The sequence below is a fragment of the Muntiacus reevesi genome, chromosome 10 (genome assembly GCF_963930625.1).
Source record: "Muntiacus reevesi chromosome 10, mMunRee1.1, whole genome shotgun sequence".
In the NCBI taxonomy this organism is placed as follows: Eukaryota; Metazoa; Chordata; class Mammalia; order Artiodactyla; family Cervidae; genus Muntiacus; species Muntiacus reevesi.
The window spans coordinates 16,503,903-16,524,590 of NC_089258.1; the positions used below are offsets into that span (position 1 = coordinate 16,503,903).

Here is a 20,688-nt window from a genome sequence, read left to right on the forward strand (position 1 = left end):
ACCCTGAACCCACTGGATGCCCCCTCTCTGAAGGTCTGAGAGACGGGCACCTGGAAGTCTGCTTAGAAAAACCGACAGAGGCAGAGGCAGGACGGCTGTAGCCGCCACAGCGGAAACACTCGGGGCACCCAGAGCAGCCTGTTAAACTTTAAACCACCGCAGGCCACCTTGCGGCCAGCATCGCCTGGTCCTCGGACAGCATTCCAGCCGATTGGGGCTGTAGTTTTGCATGTAAGGCAAGGGGAGAACCAGTGAGCTTGAGTGTGTGATAGTGCGGAAATGCAAATGCACAGTCGTTTAGTGGCCCATATTGCGAAAACCAGCAAAAGGAAGTTGTGTTTTGCTGCTGCCTGAAGTCAGTCCTGGAGAGAAGTACGTGCGCCACAGAAGACAGGTGAGTGGTGCTGGCTCCAGGGTCTTCGCCAGCCCAGAGAGCCTCTGCTGGTCCCGTAAGGGGCACTTTCGGGGTCAGGGAAAGTTCAGAGCAGTAGTCATTTGGGGTCGGATGTCTCGAAGGCAGGAAGCTGCCGTGGTGGCCCCAAGCAGCGTCTTGTGAGCGGTGTCTTCCTCTGGTGCCTCTGGCACGATTTGTAACTAGTCGTTGAGCAGTGAGTGAACATACTTACCAGCACACTGTTGAGTGGCCTGTGGCAGTTTAGACTCTAGGAAGATGAACCTGAGGGCTGGGGTCCCTGAATAGACTGGACCTATGGAGAAGGGATAAGTGGTCCCACACACAGTCCCTAGAGACTGTGGGGCTTCAGAAGATTCCTCTGCAATCTGCATTTTAGGTCCTGACAGGGCCTGTCTGTGATGGGCTGCTAGGAGAGAAGGCTGAGCCTGTCAGAGCCTCTTCAGAACCCCATACTGTGCCCAGAGAGTGAAGGATGGTGGCCAGGCCACCCTGGCCTCGGGGAGGGTGATGGGCAGCCATGGGGTGCCAGAGGCAGCTGTGTTTGTGCCAGTTGTACTGAGGGGGTGCGTTCTAGGGCAACTGTACCCAGAGCAGTCGGCTCCCAGGACCCTCTGGCGTTTGCAGCGTGGGAGTCCCTGTGATGGCAGACCATCAGCCCGTTTAGAGTTTCTTGGGGTCAGTGAGGTGCTGTGGATTCCCCTTGGGAGGTGGAAAGATGGGTCTGGGGTTTTCATTGGAGGAGGGAACCTGAGTATGTGGCAGCAGGTGGCTGGTATCCTGGTGATGTTCATGGCCCACTGGGACATTTGGCTTGCAGTCCCTCCCCCGGCTCTGTGACTATGGGTCACTGATTCTACCACCCAACTTTCCCATGGGTGAAGTGGGATTGAGTGGTGCCAGGCTCCAGAGGTGAGCACAGCCCTGGGAGGCTGGGTGTGCTCAGGGAAGCTCTGCTGTTACTCACATTAGTCCTCAGACAAATCCCACGGTGACTCTGCTCCACCACTCTTTTAGAAGAGGAAACTGAGAAACTAAGGCCCCGACCATGAAGTGTAAGCTGACAAGCTGGGCCCAAACTCAAACCTTTAGAGCCTGAAAACTTGATTGACAAGTGGCCCTGGGGCTGGGTGGGGCTGGGTGCTGAGGGGAGGAAGTGGTTTGTCTTCGGCTGGGTAGTTGCAGGAGGCCAGAGGCCCTGGTTCCGCAACTCGCACTGATGTCTGTTTCCACACAAAACCAGCACCTCCAAATATGCAATGGTCCCCAAAGCTGGACAGGATTGTAAGCTCTGCACACACAGAAGCCTAGACTGCGGTAGGTCTGTTGAGGTTAGAGCTGAGATGAGGCGCTGAGCAAGGCCCCAAGGAAGGGTGAGGCCTTGCTGCCCTGAGCCCCTTGAGAGCCTAGGGTAGGGGTTGTTGCTGAACTCAGAACAGTGATCACAGAGGAGTCTCCAGGAGCATGCCGGGATCACAGTCATGTGCCAGGAACACTTGCCTTTCTGCTTGCTTGCCACCTGCTCCAGGTGGGCTCTGATGACCCCACTGACAGATGAGGAAACATGTCCATGGAAAAGTGGATGAGCCTAGGAGTAAAAATGCACCTTGGAGCAATATTGGCCATAGCACAGATGTGAAACCCAAACCTGAATGGAGTGTCACTCACCTGCCTGACCCCCTGGCTGCCTACAGCTATGAGATCCATCCTGGCTCCAACCGCCAAATCCTGTCCCCTCCCCCTCTGGGCTCACACACCTAGGCACACTGCCAGCTCTTCAGATGGCATGACTCACTCTTGTTTGCTTTGGGCCCTTCCCTCTGTCTGAGGCTGTTCCCTCTGTCTGGGACACTGGTCCCTCTGCTTGTGATACTGTTCTCTCTGTCTGAGATATTGTTCCCTCTACCGGAGATGCTGTTTCCTCTGTTGGGACACTGTTCCCTCTGTCTGGGTTGCTGTCCCCTGTCTGAGCCCTTATGTGTGGTAGTGATGACTGGTTGCCTACGTTCCCAGTGAAGTGGATGGTAACCAACCTTGTGCATCACTTCTGGGGGGTTTGGTGGGGGCTACTTGGAGCCCCTTGGTGTCCAGGATACAGAGCTCTTGTTGGTGCAGCCATGTAGCTTTGAGGGTGTGAATCCACCGTCTAGGCCTCCATTTCACTGTAATTACCTGAGATGGTCACTGTGCAGTTAGATGAGATGATGTGGGGCTGTCAAGTGATGGACAGTAGGAGATTGGGTTTGACCTTCTGTAATCTTGATTTGCATTTTGTGTTTTCAAAAATTTGGACTTGACCAGAGCATATTTTTGTAGGGCTATATAAAAGTACACATTAGAAGGAAATAAAACTGAGATGCTGATTCAAATTCATCTATTCACTTACTCACTGAACATGCTTACTGAGACCTGCTGTTTGCCAGGTGGCAGACCACACGAAGGAGGTAAGATTTCCACCTGTGTGGTCTGCAGCCGGTGGGGAGAGGAGTGGGGAGGTGTGGGTGAGCCTGGCGGGTAGGAGCTATGGAGGAGGGAGTTCTCTTCTGAGGAAGGCCTATCACAGAGCAGGGAATGAGTGCGGGGTGCTGGGCTAGGCTGTTCCTCCAGAGGGCCTTGCAAAGGCCCCTGAAGTGGCTCAGTGTGGAGGGAGAGGCAGAGTCATATCTGTGTTAGGGTTTTCAGTGTCAACTGGAAGCTGTTGGAAAGTTCTTATCTGTTTTGATTCATTGATTTTTTAAATAAAAAATTTAAACACAATTAAAAGTAGAGAGGACTATTTAGTGAGCCCAGGGCGACCCCTGGGAGAGGTCAGAATGGAACAAGGAGCCCCTGTTGCCTTACCCTGAGTGTGGGCATAGGGGTCTTGGGTGCTGTGAGGATAAGCTCTTTTCCCAAAAAACTTTATTGCAAAACATTTAAAAAATACAGCAAAGCTTCAATAATTTTGCAGTGCTCACTCCTGAGATTCTGCTCGCTTTATCATAGCTGCCTATGCAAGAAAGGGTTTTATTTTATTTCCAAGGTTGTGATTTTATTTCTGTAGTTGCTTTTGATGTATGGCAATGCATAGTATCTGTAATATTTATACTTATTCTCCTTCTAGATGAAAGTAAAATAAAAACATAAACAAAATATGAATCAGAAATAAGCATAAAAAATTTAAAAATAGAAAAATTAGGAAATAAAGAAGAATAGTAAATATATACGTAAGCAAAAAGATTAAGTTGAAGCACTACAGGGACTTCCCTGGCAGTTCAGTAGTTAAGACTCCACGCTTCCACTGCAGGGGGCATGGTTTGGAGCCCAGGTCGGTGAACTAAAATCCCACATGCCATGCAGCACGGCCAAAGAAGAGAGAAAGAAAGAAACATCACAGTGATCTGTTTCCCAGACACACCTGCCTGCATACAGTGTAGCTCTGCATGTGGCCCTTCTAGTCATAGCTCCTTACACTGTACCCAGCGCATTCTTGGATTTGTTTTCCCTGAACTTCTGTCAACCCCCCTCTGGGCACATGTCATCACTACTGGGCTCATTGTGTGATTTCACCAACTCCTTCTGTAGCTAAGCAGGTCCTGTGATGGGGAACTAGGAGCTTCAGGTGATGCTAATGGCTGAAGGTCATCAGCCTGGTGAGGTGCCCATGTTTGTCTGTTAGGACCACTAAAAGGGGATGATATAGCTAGTTGGAGGTAGAGTGTTGTGTGCTGCCTTGGGCTTTAAGAATCTTTGTGGAACTGTTGTCGGGTCCAGTGCTGTTGACCAGTGTCCTTTCCTTCTCGCTCTGCTAGCTCCATTCTGCCTTGAAGTCCCGTTGACCCCCGCTGAATTTTGAAGCATATGGCACCCCAGTGTCTGTGTCCATCTCTGGGTTCTCAGCACACAGGATGGAGACCACAGACTGTACCAGCCAGAGTACTTCCTAGGCTGAGGCCCCAAGACAAGTATTGTGCTTCTGGATCCTAACACTGGAGTGCAGGCACCTCTGGGTCATGGAGCAGCTTTACAGGCATGCCATCGATTGTTGCATCTGGCAGGGCCAGCACAACCAGACCTTTGTCACCCCTGATAGAGCCTCGGAGGTTTCTGCAGCCTTACCCCTCAGCCTGCAAGCTGTACGTAGGTGTGTGCCGCATAGCAGTTTCTGGAATTGCCCCAGGGTGCTTTCAGTACTGTTTGGATTCCCTCCTTCACGTAAGCAACCACCCCACTGAGCACTATCATCTCTCATGATTCTGGAGCTGGTGGGGTGCATTCCAGTGGCTCTCATTCAGGGTTTCTCTGGGACTGTAGCCAGTCAGGGCCAGAACTGTTTCAAAGGTTTCCTCTCAGGCTCATACCTCTGATGGCTGCTGATAGCTGTCAGCTGGGTCCGCGTGTTCCGGGGCCACGAAGCCATGTCAGTGACAAAGCGGTGGAGATCCCTGCCCACTTGGGGCCTCCAAGATACCAGGTGACAGGCAGCAAGTGAGATGGGCATAGTGATGATTTTAGTGGGAGCTCCTGCTCTGCATCCAGCGTCTGGTGGGGATGTCCAGCGTCTGGTGGAGCAGAATTGTGGCCCATCTGCAGGACTATCCCTGTTTGTCTCAGGCAGCTGCCAAGCAGTTTGGGGACGCCAGGGCAGGGACCACACCCCTCCTGCTACCCTATCCACTGGCTGCACAGTGCGCTCAGTAGTGGGGCACATTTAATTTCTCCGTACTTCTTCAGTCCCCATACCTCGCCTGGTCCCAGGTTTGGGGCCTTTGATACTGGCTGGTGGCAGCCTTGGGCGTCAGGGGCCCTGGGCCCTGGCTGAGTCCAGTAGCAGGCTCAACTCACCTAGGGTGGGCTCTCAGCTCAGAGAGCTCAGGGCTTCAAAGAGAGAGGTAAGTGGCTGGGAAGATAGAAATGACAAATACGCTTTGGTTCCTGCATGGTTTTACATCTTTGGCCTTGGGCATGTCAGAATGAGCCTGGAACCCAGTCCAGGGGGTTCAAAGCAGCATGTCTGGTAGACTCAGCTCCTGGGTGCTGATTCCCCTAGGCCACATGGCCAGGATCAGCTTTGGCATCCTTGTCAGACATGGAATGTCACACACCTTGGTGACTACAACTGAGCAAGCATACAAAAGCGCTCAGCACATCCCCAGGCACATGGGATATGTGTGTGTGTGTATGTGTGTGTACTTGGATGTGTGTTTATGTATATCTGTGTGTGTGCGTGTGCATATGTGTGTGTTTATGTGTGTGTGTATGGCGGGCACCCTTGCACATGTGTGTCCTCTGCCCTAACCTTCCCTCAGTCCTCCGCTCCTCTGAGCTGTGAGGAGGGGAGGCTGTAACTGGGCTGGCCGGCCCTGCACTCACCTTGGCCTTGGAAAGGCAGCAGGGAGACCAATCGAGGCTGTGGGCTGTATCCTGCAACTTCCTAAGTCAGATAAGAGGGTGGTCTCAGCTGTTCTGCAACCAGAACCACCCTCCACCAGGTACTCTGCTCCCTGGAGGATATCTTTATGCCGAGACCCGGGTTTCCCAGTCTGGCCAAGCCTTGATCAGCTGCCCTTGCACAAAAACCCTTGGAAGATAGATGGTCATGCCTGAAGGACCTCCAGAGGAAGGATACAATTCCTCTCCTTGACGGGGATCCGGGCAAGCCAGGCTGCTGCATCCTCCCCAGGCTCTGGGCCTGCCACACCCCTTACCACTGTCCTCTGCATAGTTTATTGTCCCTTCTGTAACAAGGAAAATGACACTTTGGTGAATGTTAGCAACTCACCAAGTCTATGTAACTCAGAGGTATCACCTTCCTTGAAGTATAATCAACATACAATTAACTGCATATGTTTAAAACAATTGGATGTTTCAACTTACACACACATACACACACACGTGTGATGAGCACCCCTGTCAACTCTGGAAGGCTTCCTTGTGTTCCATTGTAACCCCACATCACACCTACCCCTCCTTCCAGGCAACATCCTGGTCTGCTTTCTGGCTTCACATGTTAGGGTACATTTCCTAGAATTCTATGTAAATGGAAAAACAAGTGGGCACCTTTTCCTTTGTCTTTTTTTCACTTGAAATAATTTTTTCTAGATTCATCCTTATTATTGAGAAGTATTCCTTTTTCCCCTCAGTGATCAAAACGTTTGTGTAGAATTGATATCAACTTTGGCCATTTTTTTCTCAAGTATTTTTCATGCTCACTCCTTTTTAAACACTCCACATTCTGGTTACACACGTGTTATGCTGTTCATAGTTTTTCTGCATCTCATAATTCACTCTCTCTTTCACTTTAGATAGCTTCTATAGTCTCTCCAAACTCACTAATTTTTCTTCTTTAATGTCTAATCTGCCATCACTCCCTTCCAGTGGGTTTTGATCTCACACCTTGTGGTTTCCGTCTTTAGAAATTGGATATGCATCTTTTTTTATTTTCTGAGTCTCTGCTGACCTTTTGAATATAAAGCAGATACTGCTGCTGCCTTAAAGACCTTGTCTGCTAATTCTAGCATCTGTATCAGATATGGGTCAATTTCAATTCATTGATTTTTCCTCCTCACTGTGGGTTATGTATTCCTACCCTCTATGTCTGGTAATTTTGGGTTGGATGCCAGACACTGTAAATTTCACCTTACTGGATTCTGAATATGTCTGTGCTTCTATAATTTTCCTGGAGCATTGTTTAGCGATGCTATTAAGTTGCTTGTAAACAGAGGGACTTTCCTGTTAAAAGTCATCAGTACTTGTTAGGTGGGACCTGAGTAGAGCTCACTGTGGGGCTAATTATGCCCTTACACTGAGGCAAGTCCCTTCCAAGTTGTCTAAGTCCCTGCGGATATTGGGGTTTTCAATCTGGCTGGTGGAAACAGGCTTATTCCCAGCCTTGTGTGAGCCTGAGTTGATGTCCCTGTGATCCCCTCAGGTAGCTCTTTCTCAAGTCTTGTAGTTTCCTTGCACACACACTGAGCTATCCCGAGGGCCCTCGTCAGTTCTCTGCGCTCCCTCCGCGCAGCTCTCTCTCTAGCCCTCTACCCTGTGACGTCCAGCTGCTTTGGTGTTCCTAGACGCCCAGCTCTGTCTCCTCACTCAGGGGTCGACCTGGGATCCCCTTCTCCAGGCAGGAAGTTGGGGTGACAGGGGGCTCACTGCACATGCTTCTACCTTCAGAAGCACTGTGCTTTGCTGCCTGGGGTGAGGTGTCTCTCAAACTGCTGCTTCGTATGCTTTCCCATGACTTAGTGAGAGAGTAGCTCCAATTTATTCCAGTTTATTCAGTCTTGACCAGAAGCAGGAGGTCCTGAGGTGTGATTGCAGCAGGCCCATCCTGGCACCGGAGGGCTGCACTAGACATGCCAAAGCTGACTGTGTGGCCTGAATTCCATCTGGCATATTTTTATTGCTATGTCATGTCTGATTTCTAGAAACTGGAGATTATCTTCTGTGCTATGAGAAGAATGCGGCAAAGCATGCATTTTCTGTTTAGAAATATTGATATTCCTCCCCATTAAGTTCTTGAAGAATGTGGCAGTAGCAATACTAAATGTGCACCCTGCACTGGTTTTGGTGTCACTTGACTCAGAAGAAATCTGATTGCACTGGGAAACAAACGTGCAGGAAACTCACAGGGGCTGGATCTTTGCTCGGCTCCTGGGGCCTCACCAGCCCTCAAGGCCATGCGCGTGCAGAGGTGGGTCACACTTCTCTTCTGAGCACCCTCTGCCAGGAGGCCCTTCTGCTGCATGGGTGGCCAAGGGTCAGGCTTCAGGACAACTTTCTGATTGTGTGTCTTGAGGGGAGGGGGACCTATGCCTCCACTGATGGTTCTTTGTTTAGTGAGGGAGGAAGGGAATGTGTGAAGAAGCCACTAACAGCAGAGCTGATTGTGACTGTGAGCGCAGGGAGTGCATGTGTCTGGGAGGGTTGTGGAGACGCCTGCTGGGTCCCCTCAGTCATGATGGGCACTGCACACTCGAAGGGACCCTTTCTCCCTGAGTCATGGCATGACTGGGGACAAGCTCAGTTCTGGCTCCAGTTTTAAGCCGGCCCTAGAAGCTGCTACGTGCCACGGCCATTGCCATACATGCTCCCCTGGGCTGGGGGCCAGGAAATCAGCCATGTTCCATCTACCCACATGCCTCTACGACCTGCTCAGCGGTCCCCTCCCCTGAGTGGTGGCCTGAAGCTGCCCTTCCATCTTCTCCCTGGAGAACTAGGTCTGTCACCCAGGTTGCTCTAAGTGCCAGTGAAGGAGGTGGTTGACATTCTCTTTTCACCTTTTTTTTTAGAATCTCCTGAACTACTCCACTTCAAAACCGCTGGGCAAGAAAAAGATTTTCAGCAAATCGCACCCCCCCCCCCACCCCCAGTCGCGTGCAAGGCCGGGGCTGGCCAACCCAAAGGACCCAGAAAGCAGCCAGCAGCGAGCCTGGCACCCGCCCTTCACATCGGTGCCCTTGTGGAGTCCTCCAGCCTCAGGTAACCCACCTGTCACCCAGGAATAAGAGACTGCTGTTCCTGGTCGCTGTCCTCCTCTGCAGCTCCACTGCGGGTTCAAGTAGAAGATGTGGGGGAATGTCAGTCTCCTGCAGGCTAGCCTCACCTTTGACCCTCTCTGTGCGGGTCTGACACTTGACTGGCTGACACCTGAAGGGCATTTCCCCCACAAGGTTCTCCAGAAGAGGCACCACGAGAGAGCATGAAACAGCCCCAGTGTGTAAACGTAGCAGCTGGAGGAATTTGGGGCCAAGACCCAGGCTCCTCAGGTCCTGGGTCTCTGGAAAGTGTCAGGTCACCTGTCAGACAGGATATCTACAATGATATGGAGGGAGGGTCTTGATGGGTATCCTGCCTCACCTCAGAGCTACCTTGTAGGATAGAGGGTCATGGATGCCAAAGCAGGGTGCAGACCAGACCCACGGAGCTCCAGATGGTGATTGCTATTATTTTATGCATTTATTTCTAATTCATTCAGGAGCAGGAAGCTTCATGCTACAGGAGTCATTCCTCCCTGTCCTGTCTTTTTCTTTCACCCTCTCTTTTTTCTTTCCTTTCTTCCTTCTTTTCTTTGTCTCTTTTTCTCTCTCTTTCTTTCTCCCTCTCTCCCTCCCTCCCTCTCTCTCTTCCTTCTTTCTCTATGAAGAAACTAACTTTTAAAATAAAATGCTTCGTATTTGCCATTGCCCGAAAGCCAGCTAAGGCTGACAAGGGTGTTTCAAGCACAGCCCCATGTTGACTTTCTCCAGAGGGGGCTGGTCCACAGCCCAGCTGGTACTGACTGCGCTCATTTCTCCCCGACAGGAAGCCCCCAGCCAGCCCTTCACAGAGATCGGAGAACTCAGCTTTGAGGATGGAGCCAGGAGGGGGCTCCTCAACACCTCCGGCCCCCAATGCCACCATAGAGGAGCCAGATGCTGGGCCGAATAACTCCTCCCTGGAGCAACCAGGCACAGACCCAGGGAAGCTCCCAGCGCTCCCTGTCGGGCCTGGAACTCACTATAGGGAGCCCGCCTCTGGGAGCCCTGGCAGCCAGGCCTCTGCTGGGGACGTGAGCTCAGTGGGTGAGGCCAGCAGCTCTAAGATCCCTAACCGGGACAGCGGGATAGACAGCCCGTCCTGCAGCGTGGTCGGCGAGCACTTCTGTGAGGACAGCGGCGAGGCGGGCCCAGGTACCATCATCAAAGGGCCACATCCGGGGACAGCCCTGGGCAGCAAGTCTCCACAGGAGGAGGCTGATAGCGATGCAGGCGAGGGCAGCAGTGAGGAGCCAGACCCCGAGAACAGCCTTTCTAAGGTTGACACGGATCCAGCCAAGGTAGGTCACCTTCTTGTACCAGGTGTCAGGGGCTGCAGGGCCCTCCTCTGAGGATATTTGAGGTTTCCAGGGCCACCACTTGGCCTGGTAGCAGTAGCAGGGTGCACACTCAAACACCACTCCCAAAGAAGCCCCGCAATGGTTTGGTGGGTAGGCCCGAGGGCAGGACCACGCAAGCAGGGGTCTCCCCGACCCATCAGGCAATGATCTCACTCCTAAGCCTCAGTTCCATGGCCACACAGTGGCCCAGTCTTAATGGAAACAGCGCTGCCACCACCTCTGTTCACCGATGCTTGCTGCCTGCCTGGCAGAACCCCCGTGAAGAAGGCAGCTTGATTATCACGTTGTTTTATGAATGGGAAAACACTAGGGTTGCCCATAGGGTGTACAGAGGCGGGAAGGGAGCCCAGGCATGGGAGTAGAGCCCCATGCAGATGGCCCAGGGAAGCAGATATGATCATGCCTTGCGGCTCAGTGTTCGAGAAAGCTCATCTGCGTCCCTTTAGCATTCTGGGCTCTGGGCTCTGCGCTGGGACTCATGGGGACATGGGAGTAAAGCTGACAGCCCTGGCTTAGAGGGACCGCATGTGCATGGGAGGAGAACAGCATAGGTAAGCTGCAAGTGACTAGGTCTCAAGAGAAGCACAGGTGGCCTTTGGTTGGAGATGGTATTGACAAAGACGGCTTCATCCAGAGGCAGGTTGGTGGGCAAATGGCAGCCACAGGCCTATGCTGTTGTAAGCCAAAGTCTCAGCAAGTGGGCTGGGTGCATATTTTAATCTAGGTTTTATTATTATTCAGGAATGGCGAAGCCAACAAGTCAGGAGATGACTTCCGTGTAAAGACAGTTTTTTACTCACAGCTCAGGAGAAGAGGGGGCACATCATACCGAGGAGGACCAGAGAGAAACTCACCAGGGTGGGTCAGAAGACAGAGGGGGTGGAAATTGTGAGCAAGAACTTTTTTTTAATCACTTAATGATTTTTTTTTTAAATTGAAGTATAGTTGATGTACAAGTACTATTTAAGTTACAGTAGAGTCTTTATTGTGATTTCTGAAGAGATGGATGGGTGAGACAGAGTAAGCAGGCCTAAGATTGGCCAGTTTGAATAATTTCAGTGGACTGTACGAACAGGGGCTGTCCCTGGATACCTCACACATGGCCCTGTGTGATTCAGGAAAGAAGGTGGTTGGCTGTGGGCTCTGGATGGGTTGGTTTGCACTTGAAACACACTGTTTGTCTTGTTGGGGAATCCTTTATATCTCTAGGAATCAGTGTACCCTGGGAGAGACAGTATCTCCAGAGTCAGCAAGACCCCAAAGCTTTGGTATTAAGATAATATTGGTCTCGTAGAATGAGTTAGGCAGTGTTCCTCATTCTTTGAATTTTTTGGAAAAATTTGAGAACAATTGGTGTTAATTTCCCAGTGAAACCATCTGGTCCTGGGCTTTTCTTTGTTGGGAAGTTTCTTTATTGTTTATTTAACTTCCTTATTTGTTATTGGTCTGTGCATATTTTCTATTTCTTCGTGATTCAGTCTTGGTAGGTTGTGTTTCTAGGAATTTATCTGTCTTCTAGCTTATTCAACTGTTGGCATTTAATTGTCTGTCTCTATGATTCCTTGTATTCTGTGGTATCAGTTGTAATGTTTCCTCTTTCATTTTATTTATTTGATTTCTCTCTCATTTTTTTGGTTTGTCAATTTTGTTAATCTTTTCAAAAAACAACTGCTAGTTCTGTTTTTTTTTTTTTTTTTTTTTTACTGTATTTCTACTCTCTGTGTCATTTATCTCTGCTCTAATCTGTTAGTTCCTTCCTCCTGACTCCTTTGTGCTTAGTGTGTTATTTTTCTAATCTTGAGGTACAAAGTTAGGTTGTTGATTTGAGCTCTTTCCTCCTTATACATGTACGCATTTACAGCTATAAATGACCCTCTTAGCACTGCTTTTACCACATTCCATAAGTTTTGATATGTTGTGTTTTCATTTTCATTTGTCTCAAGCTATTTTCTAATTTCCTTTGTGACTTCTTTGACTGTTGTTAAAGAGTGTACTCTCTAATTTCCAGAAATCTGTGGATTTTCCAGGTTTTCCTGTGCTATCGATTTCTAGTTTCATTCTGGTGTGATTGGAAAAGATATTTCATATAATTTCAATCTTCTTCAATTTGTTAATGTATGTTTTGTGGCCTAACACATGGTCTGATCTTGAGGGTTTCCATGTGCACTTGAGAAGAATGTATGTTCTGCCATTATTAGATAGAGAGCTCTATACGTGTCTGTTCGATTCAGACACTTGTTCAAATCCCTTGCTTATTTATTGATATTTTGCACGTCCTATCCAGTATTGAAAGTAGAATACTGAAGTCTCCTACTGTTATTTTGTTGTAATCAGCTTCTTTCTTCTAATCTGTTGAAGTTTGCTTCATATATTTAGGTGCTATGAGGTAAAAAACCTGCCTACAATGCAGGAGACCCAGATTCGAGTCCTGGTTTGGGAAGATCCCCTGGAGGAGGAAATGGCAACCCACTCCAGTATTCTTGCCTGGAGAATCCCATAGACAGAGGAGCCTGGTAGGCTACAGTCCATGGGGTTGCAAGAGTCAGACATGACTTAGCAAGTAAACCACCACCACCATGAGGTTTGATGCATATTTATACTTTTTATATCTTCTTGGTGAATTGGTCCCTTTATCATTATATAATGTCTTTGTATTGTGTGAGGTTTTTTATTTAAAGTCCATTTTGTCTGATGTAAGTAGGCCACTCCTGATCTATTTGTTGACCATTTCCGTGAAATATCTTTTTACATTTTTCACTTACAGCAGATGTATATCCTTAAGTCTAAAGTGAGTTTCTTCTGTGTGCTCAGTCACTGTTATGTTTGACTCTTTGTGACTCCATGGACTGTAGCCTGCTAGCTTCCTCTGTCCATGGAATTTTCCAGGCAAGAATACTGGAGTGGGTTGCCATTTCCTACTCCAGGGGATCTTTCCAACCCAGGGATCAAACTCTCATCTCCTGCATCTGCTGCTTTGGCAGGTTGATCTTTACCACTTGAGCCACCTTGGAAGACCGAGTTTCATGTGGGTAGCATATAACTGAATGCTATTTTTAAAGAAAATCTGTTCAACCAATTCATATCTTTCGATTGGGGAGTTTAAATCATTTATATTTAAGGAAATTACTGATATGGAAGAACTCACTATTGTCTTTTTCATTTTCTATATGCTTTGTAACTTTTTTGTCCCTCTCTTACTGCTTTCCTCTTTTAAGTTTATCTGATTTTTTGGCAATAATATGCCTTGATTCCCTTCTCATTGCCCCTTGTGTATATTCTATATATTTTTTCTATTGCAATTACATAAAATATTTAAAGTTATAGCATTGTATTTTAAGCTGGTAAAAACTTACTTCAATGGTAAACAAAAGCTCTGCTTTATAGCTATCCCTACCAGATGATCTATGTGATATCACAAATTACATGTTTATATGTACAGTATGCCCTTTCACATAGATTTATAGTTTTTAAATGTTTTTGTCCTTTTTGTGTTATTTTGTACCAAAAATTATGATAGTATAGGTTACTATATTTGTTCATGCATTTATTTTTATTGAAGAACTTTATATTCTTATATAACTTCATGTTGCTATCTACCATCTTTTCACAACTTAAAGGACTTCCTTCAGCATTTCTTGTATAGTAAGTCTAGTGATAATGAACTCTTTTATCTTTTGCTTATTTGGGAAAGTCTTTATTCTTCATTTTTGAAGAACCACTTTGTTGAATAAGGTTTTCTTGGTTGACAGTTGTTGTTTTTTTTCCTTCAGCACTTTAAATATAGTATCCCACTGCCCCCGTCCCCACCTTTTTTAATAATAGGTCCCAGTGTGGTTCTTTGGATTTGTCCTAGTTGGAGTTCCATGAGATTCTTGAATTTGTATGTCCATTTCATTTGGGAGACATTTTCAGCCAATAATTCATCAAGTAAACTCTCTGCTCCTTTCACTCTCTTTTTCTGGGACTGTCATAATGCATATATGGTCAATTTGATAGTATTCCGTAAACTTCTGAGGCTCTCTTTGCTTTTCTTCATTGTTTTTCTTTTTGTTTCTCTGACTTAATAATTTCAAATGACCTAGATTGAATTTTTTAATCTAGTTATTGAAATTGTCAGCTCTAGAATTTCTGTTTGGCTCTTTTTTATAGTTTCTATCTCTTTAACGATATTTTCATTTAGTTCATGCATCACTTTCCTGATTTCACTTGTCTATTGGTGTTCCTTTTTTTTTTTTTTTAGCTCATTAAGCATCTATATGACAGGTATTTAAAATTTTTTTATAGGCAGCTCATAGATCTATGCTTCTTTAGGGCTGGCTTCTGGAATTTTATTTTGTTCTTTTAAACACACCATGTTTCCCTATTTCTTTGTAATATTTTGCTGGAATTTGGGCATCTGAAAAACAACCATCTCCCCAGACTTCACACGCTGGCTTTGTGCAGGGAAAAATCTTACAGGCTAGAAGTTCTAAAACTTAGTAAACTTTGTCTGATCTCTTGCTCCTCTGGCATCTGCCTGCAGATCATCAGCTCTCACATGCTTCTTGCCTCTGTTTTCAGTGTCTTTCAAACTCTGGCACTGGTCATGAGAGCATTCCAAGTCTGGCAAGACAGAAACCATCCCTCAGGCAACTTCCAGATGAGACAGAACACTGGATATACAGTTCACTCCCTTGTTTTCATCCTGAGGGAGGAGTATCATGGGGAGGGGGAGTTCCTCCCAGTTGTGCCGTGCTATTTCACTTGGGGGAGGAACGTAAAAGGGTGTTCCAAACACACCAGTTTTCATTCTCTGCTTGGTAGAATCTCTTCTTAGTTTTAAAATGGCTTGGAAGTCATAGTTTCTCAGCTGTCTTGAGATTTCACAGAGGTATTCTTATTTGTATATTGTTAACTCCATGTCTATGTAGGAGAAGGAGGGCCTGGAGCTTTCTTTTTTGTAAATTTATTTTCTTGAAGCATAGCTGATTTCCAATGTTATGTCAATTTTTACTGTATAGTAAAGTGATTCAGTTATGCATATATATATATGTATATATATACATTCTTTTTAATGTTTTCCATTATAGTTTATCGCAGGATATTGGATGTAGTTTCCTATGCTATACACTAGAACCTTGTTATTTATCCATTCTATATATAGTAGTTTGCATTTGCTAATCCCAAACTCCCAGTTCATCCCTCCCACACCTCACCCTTCTCCTTGGCAATCACAAGTCTGTTCACTATATCTGTGAGTCTGTTTTTGTTTCATAGACAAGTTCATTTGTGTCATATTTTATATTCCACATATAAGCAATATCTTTGGAGGAGGGCATGGCAACCCACTCCAGTATTCTTGCCTGGAGAATCCTCAAGGACAGAGGAGCCTCATGGGCTACAGTCCATAAGGCTGCAAAGAGTCGGACACAACTAACTAAGCATATAAGTGATATCGCATGGTCTTTCTCTGTCCGACTTACTTCACTTAGTATGATAATGTCTAGTCCATGTTGCTGCAAATGGCATTATTTCATTCTTTTTAATGGCTGAGTAATATTCCCTTGTATATATGTACCACATCTTCTTTATCCATTTATCTGCTGACAAACGTTTAGGTTGTCTCTGTGTCTTGGCTATTATAAACAGTGCTGCAATAAACACTGGGGTACATGTATCTTTTTTAATTATAGTTTTCTCTGGACATATGCCCAGGAGTGGGATTATAAGATCATGTGGCAACGCTAGTTTTAGTTTTTTGAGGAAACTCCATATTGGCTACATCAACTTATATCCCCACCAACAGTGTAGGAGAGTACCATTTTCTCTACACCCTCTCTAATATTCTTATTTGTAACCTTTATTTTTTTCATTAATTTTTATGAGTTGGAGTTTGTAGACTTTTTAATGACTGATGACCACTCTGACCAGTGTGAGGTGATACCCTCATTATAGTTTTGATTTGCTTCTCTGTAACAATTAACGATGTTGAGCATCTTTACATGTGTCTATTGGGAGGCTTGTAGCTTTCTAATTTGCCATCTTGATGCTGTCATTCCACAGTATATTTTGATGTGGCTATTGTAGCTGCTCTGCAGTCAAAGCCCTGGGAGGGTAGAGTTTTCTCTTGGCTGCAGAAGATTTGAGGGGATTGGTAAAAACTATTCTGTCTCCCCCAGAAACCTCCCTGGAAATTCCATCTGTGAGAACTGAGCCTCACATCCCAGTTCCAGCAGCTTCCTCCGATCTTTGGGGGCCTGAGGTCATCCCTGGCATGCAGTGTCAGTGCTGCCTCTCCCAAACTCACCTTACCTAGGTGAGTTATAGTTCTTCTCTTCACAGTGCTCTGAGCCTCAGAAGTTGCTCCACATTGCCCAGGAGCTCCTGCACACGGAGGAGACCTATGTGAAGCGGCTGCACCTGCTAGACCAGGTAACCCTCCTGGCTTGGAGCCTGGCTTTGTCTACTTCCAGAGTTTCAGTGGGCCGTTTCAGAGGCAAACTTTCTATCTTAGCATTGGCTAGGCCTTGCAGTTGGAATATGCCTGACATGAATACTAAAACTTGGACATATTTAAGTCTCCTCCAGAAATTTTTAGTTTTTGCTTTCACAACTTGTGGCTCTGGGGCAAAAGTCTTGTCTAGTCACCTTGGGGGTTTTGCTTCCTGGCAGTTAAATTACCTGAGCATGTAAATGCCCTATGACAGTGGGTGGCACTCTCCCTCTCCACCTGGCAACATGGGGTTTAAGAGCACAGGAAGTAAAACTCCAATAGAAACCAGGCTTTGACAGGTGCTGCTTCTGTTTGTAGCTCACAAAACAGAGAAAGGAAATCCGGACCATCCATTTCCCATGAAAGGCAGATGGAAGAAAGATGGTCTGTCTCAGTCTAGAGGGGACTGTCCCTGCCTCACTCCCAATTCTTGGCCATCAGTAAGCTTGCTTTAAGACCGTAAGGTTCTTTAAGGCAGTTTGATGAAACAGAAGTTTCATTAAGAAAACATAAGGCAATGGCAGCCTCTCCTGAGCTCCCATGTCTGTAGCAGAAGCATGTTGTAACCATTTGCAGTGACCCACATTTAGTGACCACTGCAAGGGCTTCTCCATGCCTAGGTTTTCTGCACCCGGCTGACAGAAGCAGGGATCCCTTCAGAAGTCACCACAGGCATCTTCTCTAACATCTCCTCCATCTATCGCTTCCATGGGCATTTCCTCCTGCCTGAGCTGCAGGCGCGGATCACGAATGAGTGGTAAGTGCAACTCAGGGTGCCTGGGAAAGTGGAGGGGCTGACATTTCCCCAGGCGTTTGGTTCCTGTGCCTTTGGAGATTGAAGGTCATAGTGATCCTGTTGCAGTGTTTTGTTGTATATTCCCTTTAAATCTGGGCTTTGCATGCCCCCAAAACAGGAGCTACCTGGGAAACCTGTCTCCTAGGGTCCTAGGCTCTTTTTAGCAGGGTCCTGAGCCAACCCTGACCCCAGGGCCTCTCAGTGTCTTAGCTTCTTCATCTGCAAATTGGTGGTGGTGGTTTAGTTGCTGAGTCATGTCTGACTCTTGGACTGTAGCCCACCAGGCTCCTCTATCCATGGGATTTTCCAGGCAAGAATACTGGAGTGGATTGCCATTTCCTTTTCCAGGGGATATTTCCAACCCAGGAACTGAACCCGGGTCTTCTGCCATTCCCTTCAGGACTTCCCTGATGGCTCAGCTGTAAAGAATTTGCCTGCAATGCAGGAGGCTCGGGGTCAATCCCTGGGTCAGGAAGGTCCCCTGGAGAAGGGATTGGCTACCCACTCCAGTATTCTTGCCTTGAGAATTCCATGGAGAGAGGAGCCTGGCAGGCTATAGTCCACAGGGTCACAAAAGAGTCAGATGTGACTGAGCACATTGAGCAGGTGCTACTGTAAATAGAATTGTCTGGGTTTCTCTGGTGGCTCAGACAGTGAAAAATCTGCCTGCAATTCAGGAGACTGCAATGCATGAGATGTGGATGTGATTGATAGGTCAGAAAGATCCCCTGGAGAAGGAATTGGCAAAACACTCCAGTATTCTTGTCTGGGAAATCCCATGGACAGAGAAGCCTGGTGGGCTACAGTCCATGGGGTCACAAGAGTCAGACATGACTTAACAACTAAAACCACCAAACCAGGGCTTTGTGGAATTTAAGTGAAGTTTGATGTCTGCAAACACCAGTGAATAGACCATGCTTATGGGTTTATTTTCCCTCCTAGTATATACTGCACCTCTGCTTTAAAAAATAAGATGTTTTTCCCTCTCATGAGTGTCCCCAGAGGGCTGTCCCTCTGTCCCTTTTGCTGCTTCCATTTAATTGCAGCAGAGGGACAGCTCAGCTGCAAGGCCTGTGGTGTCCCCAAGAGTCCATTCTCTAAACTAGAGCCAGGCCAGAGAGAACATAGAGGCCAGAGGCCAGGGGCTTGACTGGGGGATGTCCCTGCACCTGCAAGGCTCAGCAAGCATCCAGGTCAATTTGTAAATATTTAGAAGGACATGCTCCACTTGCAGAGCAGGCTATACTGTGTACAAGGCCATGAGGTTAAAGCTCAGGGCTGGATATGCAGTGCACACCTGCTAGAAATGACTTTCCCCTCAAGGCCCTGAAGAGACTGTCAGTACACAGACACTCCTTGTGTAATAATGGTGCAAGAGTCCAGGGACTACCCCTCTGCCTTTAAAGCCCATTCCTACTAATGCTGCAGAGGATGACTTTTTGCCTGTGCCTTTTTTTGTTGTTGTTTTGGATTATTTCTTTAGGATAAACCCCCCACAGTTCTAAAGTCTAATATATTAATATATTTTTGGTTCCTTTAAATTTATTTCTAAATCCTTGTCCAAACCAATCATTATTACACAGTGCTGCTTTCCCATGATATTGCCAGAATTAGATCATCCTATTGTTTCTAATCGTTGCTCATATAGAAGTATAACGGGGTTTTCTTGGTTCTCTTCGATAACTGGCTCATCAAGTGGTTCCATTATTACTAACAGCTCCTGGTTTTGAGCAATGGTTCTGTGACTGCACTGTTGAAGTACCTCACATGATCCTATAGGCAACACACTATTTTCTATCCCATGTGATATAGGAGAGGAAAGTAAGGCTTAGAGAGGGTGACCAGTTTGCCCACCATCACACAGACTTGGGAGTCCGGCCATTGTCCCATGGCTCCCTGTGAAGTCCCTGTCCCACCCTGGCCCTTCACTGGAACTATGTGTGTGATGATCTCATTCCCTGGTGAAGGGATGTGAACCCCCGACTTGGAGATATCCTGCAGAAGCTGGCCCCGTTCCTCAAGATGTACGGTGAATATGTCAAGAACTTCGACCGGGCTATGGAGCTGGTGAGCACCTGGACCCAGCGCTCACTGGTATTTAAGGACATTGTCCAAAGCATCCAGGTAGGTGGCCCCACCTCTGCTTCATGGGCACAGTGATGGATTTGTGTTTCAACACGGAGGAAATCAGTAAAATTGGGGGATGTGTCCAGATGCTCTATTAATGCTTTGATCTTTAAAATAACTCCAAGAGACAAATCATCATTTTCATTTCATGGAAGAGGAAACGGTGGCTCAAAAAGTTTGTGTGATCATGTCATCACATACTATTATTCAATAGGACCAGGATCCAAATGCCAGTCTCCCTCCAGAGCATCCCTCAGTGGCTGGTGCAAACACTTAGGAAAATGTTGCATCAATCTTTTCTTTCTCTTTTTCTGCAAACAGACTGTTCACAGCTCTGGTTGCTGTTGTCTACTGCCCTGTTGGTCTTTTTCTTACTAATTCATGTAGATTTTACATGTTAAGAATGTCAGCTGTTAACTGTCAAATGTGTTGCAAATTTTTTTCCCCATTGATGTTTTATTTTTTAACTTTATGATTTTGTTTTCCATACAAAATTTGAGGGTTTTAATTGGCCACATTCACCAATTTTAAATAAAGTAATTTTAAAAAAAATATTTCAAGTATGAGCCACCTGCACCCACATGCATATATGCACATATGTAACATATGTGCACATGTGTACATACACATGTATATGTGCATCTACATTCCTCACTGTACCCTGAAGAGTTAATGGGCACTGAGCCCTCTGTGCTAAGGCTTTGAAGGACAGGTTCAGATCTGGGGTGGCCCCTTGATAACTTTCTGGGTTTTCCCCAGATCCCACTGTAATCAGATCACTCATGATTTCTTAGTATAGAGTCCTGGATCTGCCTGCATCTCTCAGCATCCCCCTTTCTCCCCAGAGAGGATAGCTCTGATTCCGAGTGCTCCTTTCTCCCCTTTTACCTGCAACACCTACACCCTCACCCGCTCACTTACAGCTGGGCCCTCCCAGCTGTCCACACAGAACAGTCTCCAAGGAGGATGTATATAAAAGTGCCAGCACTGGGTCTAGAGCAGGCCTGCCTGGGGTGCAGCTC

At 46.9% G+C, this 20,688-nt stretch overlaps 1 protein-coding gene across 3 annotated transcripts in view; it reads left to right on the forward strand.

Moving 5' to 3' along the window:
• The first annotated feature begins 277 nt into the window (after positions 1-277).
• FGD3 (FYVE, RhoGEF and PH domain containing 3) overlaps positions 278-20,688 on the forward strand; it is a 40,433-nt gene continuing 20,022 nt past the window's right edge. For 2 of the 3 annotated variants that reach the window (XM_065946740.1, XM_065946741.1), the window contains exons 1-6: positions 4,416-4,535; positions 8,686-8,875; positions 9,698-10,211; positions 16,593-16,682; positions 17,364-17,500; positions 19,507-19,663. In XM_065946740.1, coding sequence (XP_065802812.1) covers positions 4,424-4,535; positions 8,686-8,875; positions 9,698-10,211; positions 16,593-16,682; positions 17,364-17,500; positions 19,507-19,663 — 1,200 coding nt within the window. In that variant the 5' untranslated portion in view covers positions 4,416-4,423. Of the gene's footprint in view, positions 395-4,415; positions 4,536-8,685; positions 8,876-9,697; positions 10,212-16,592; positions 16,683-17,363; positions 17,501-19,506; positions 19,664-20,688 lie in introns of those variants that run through there. The other variant, XM_065946742.1, reaches the window with a different exon arrangement.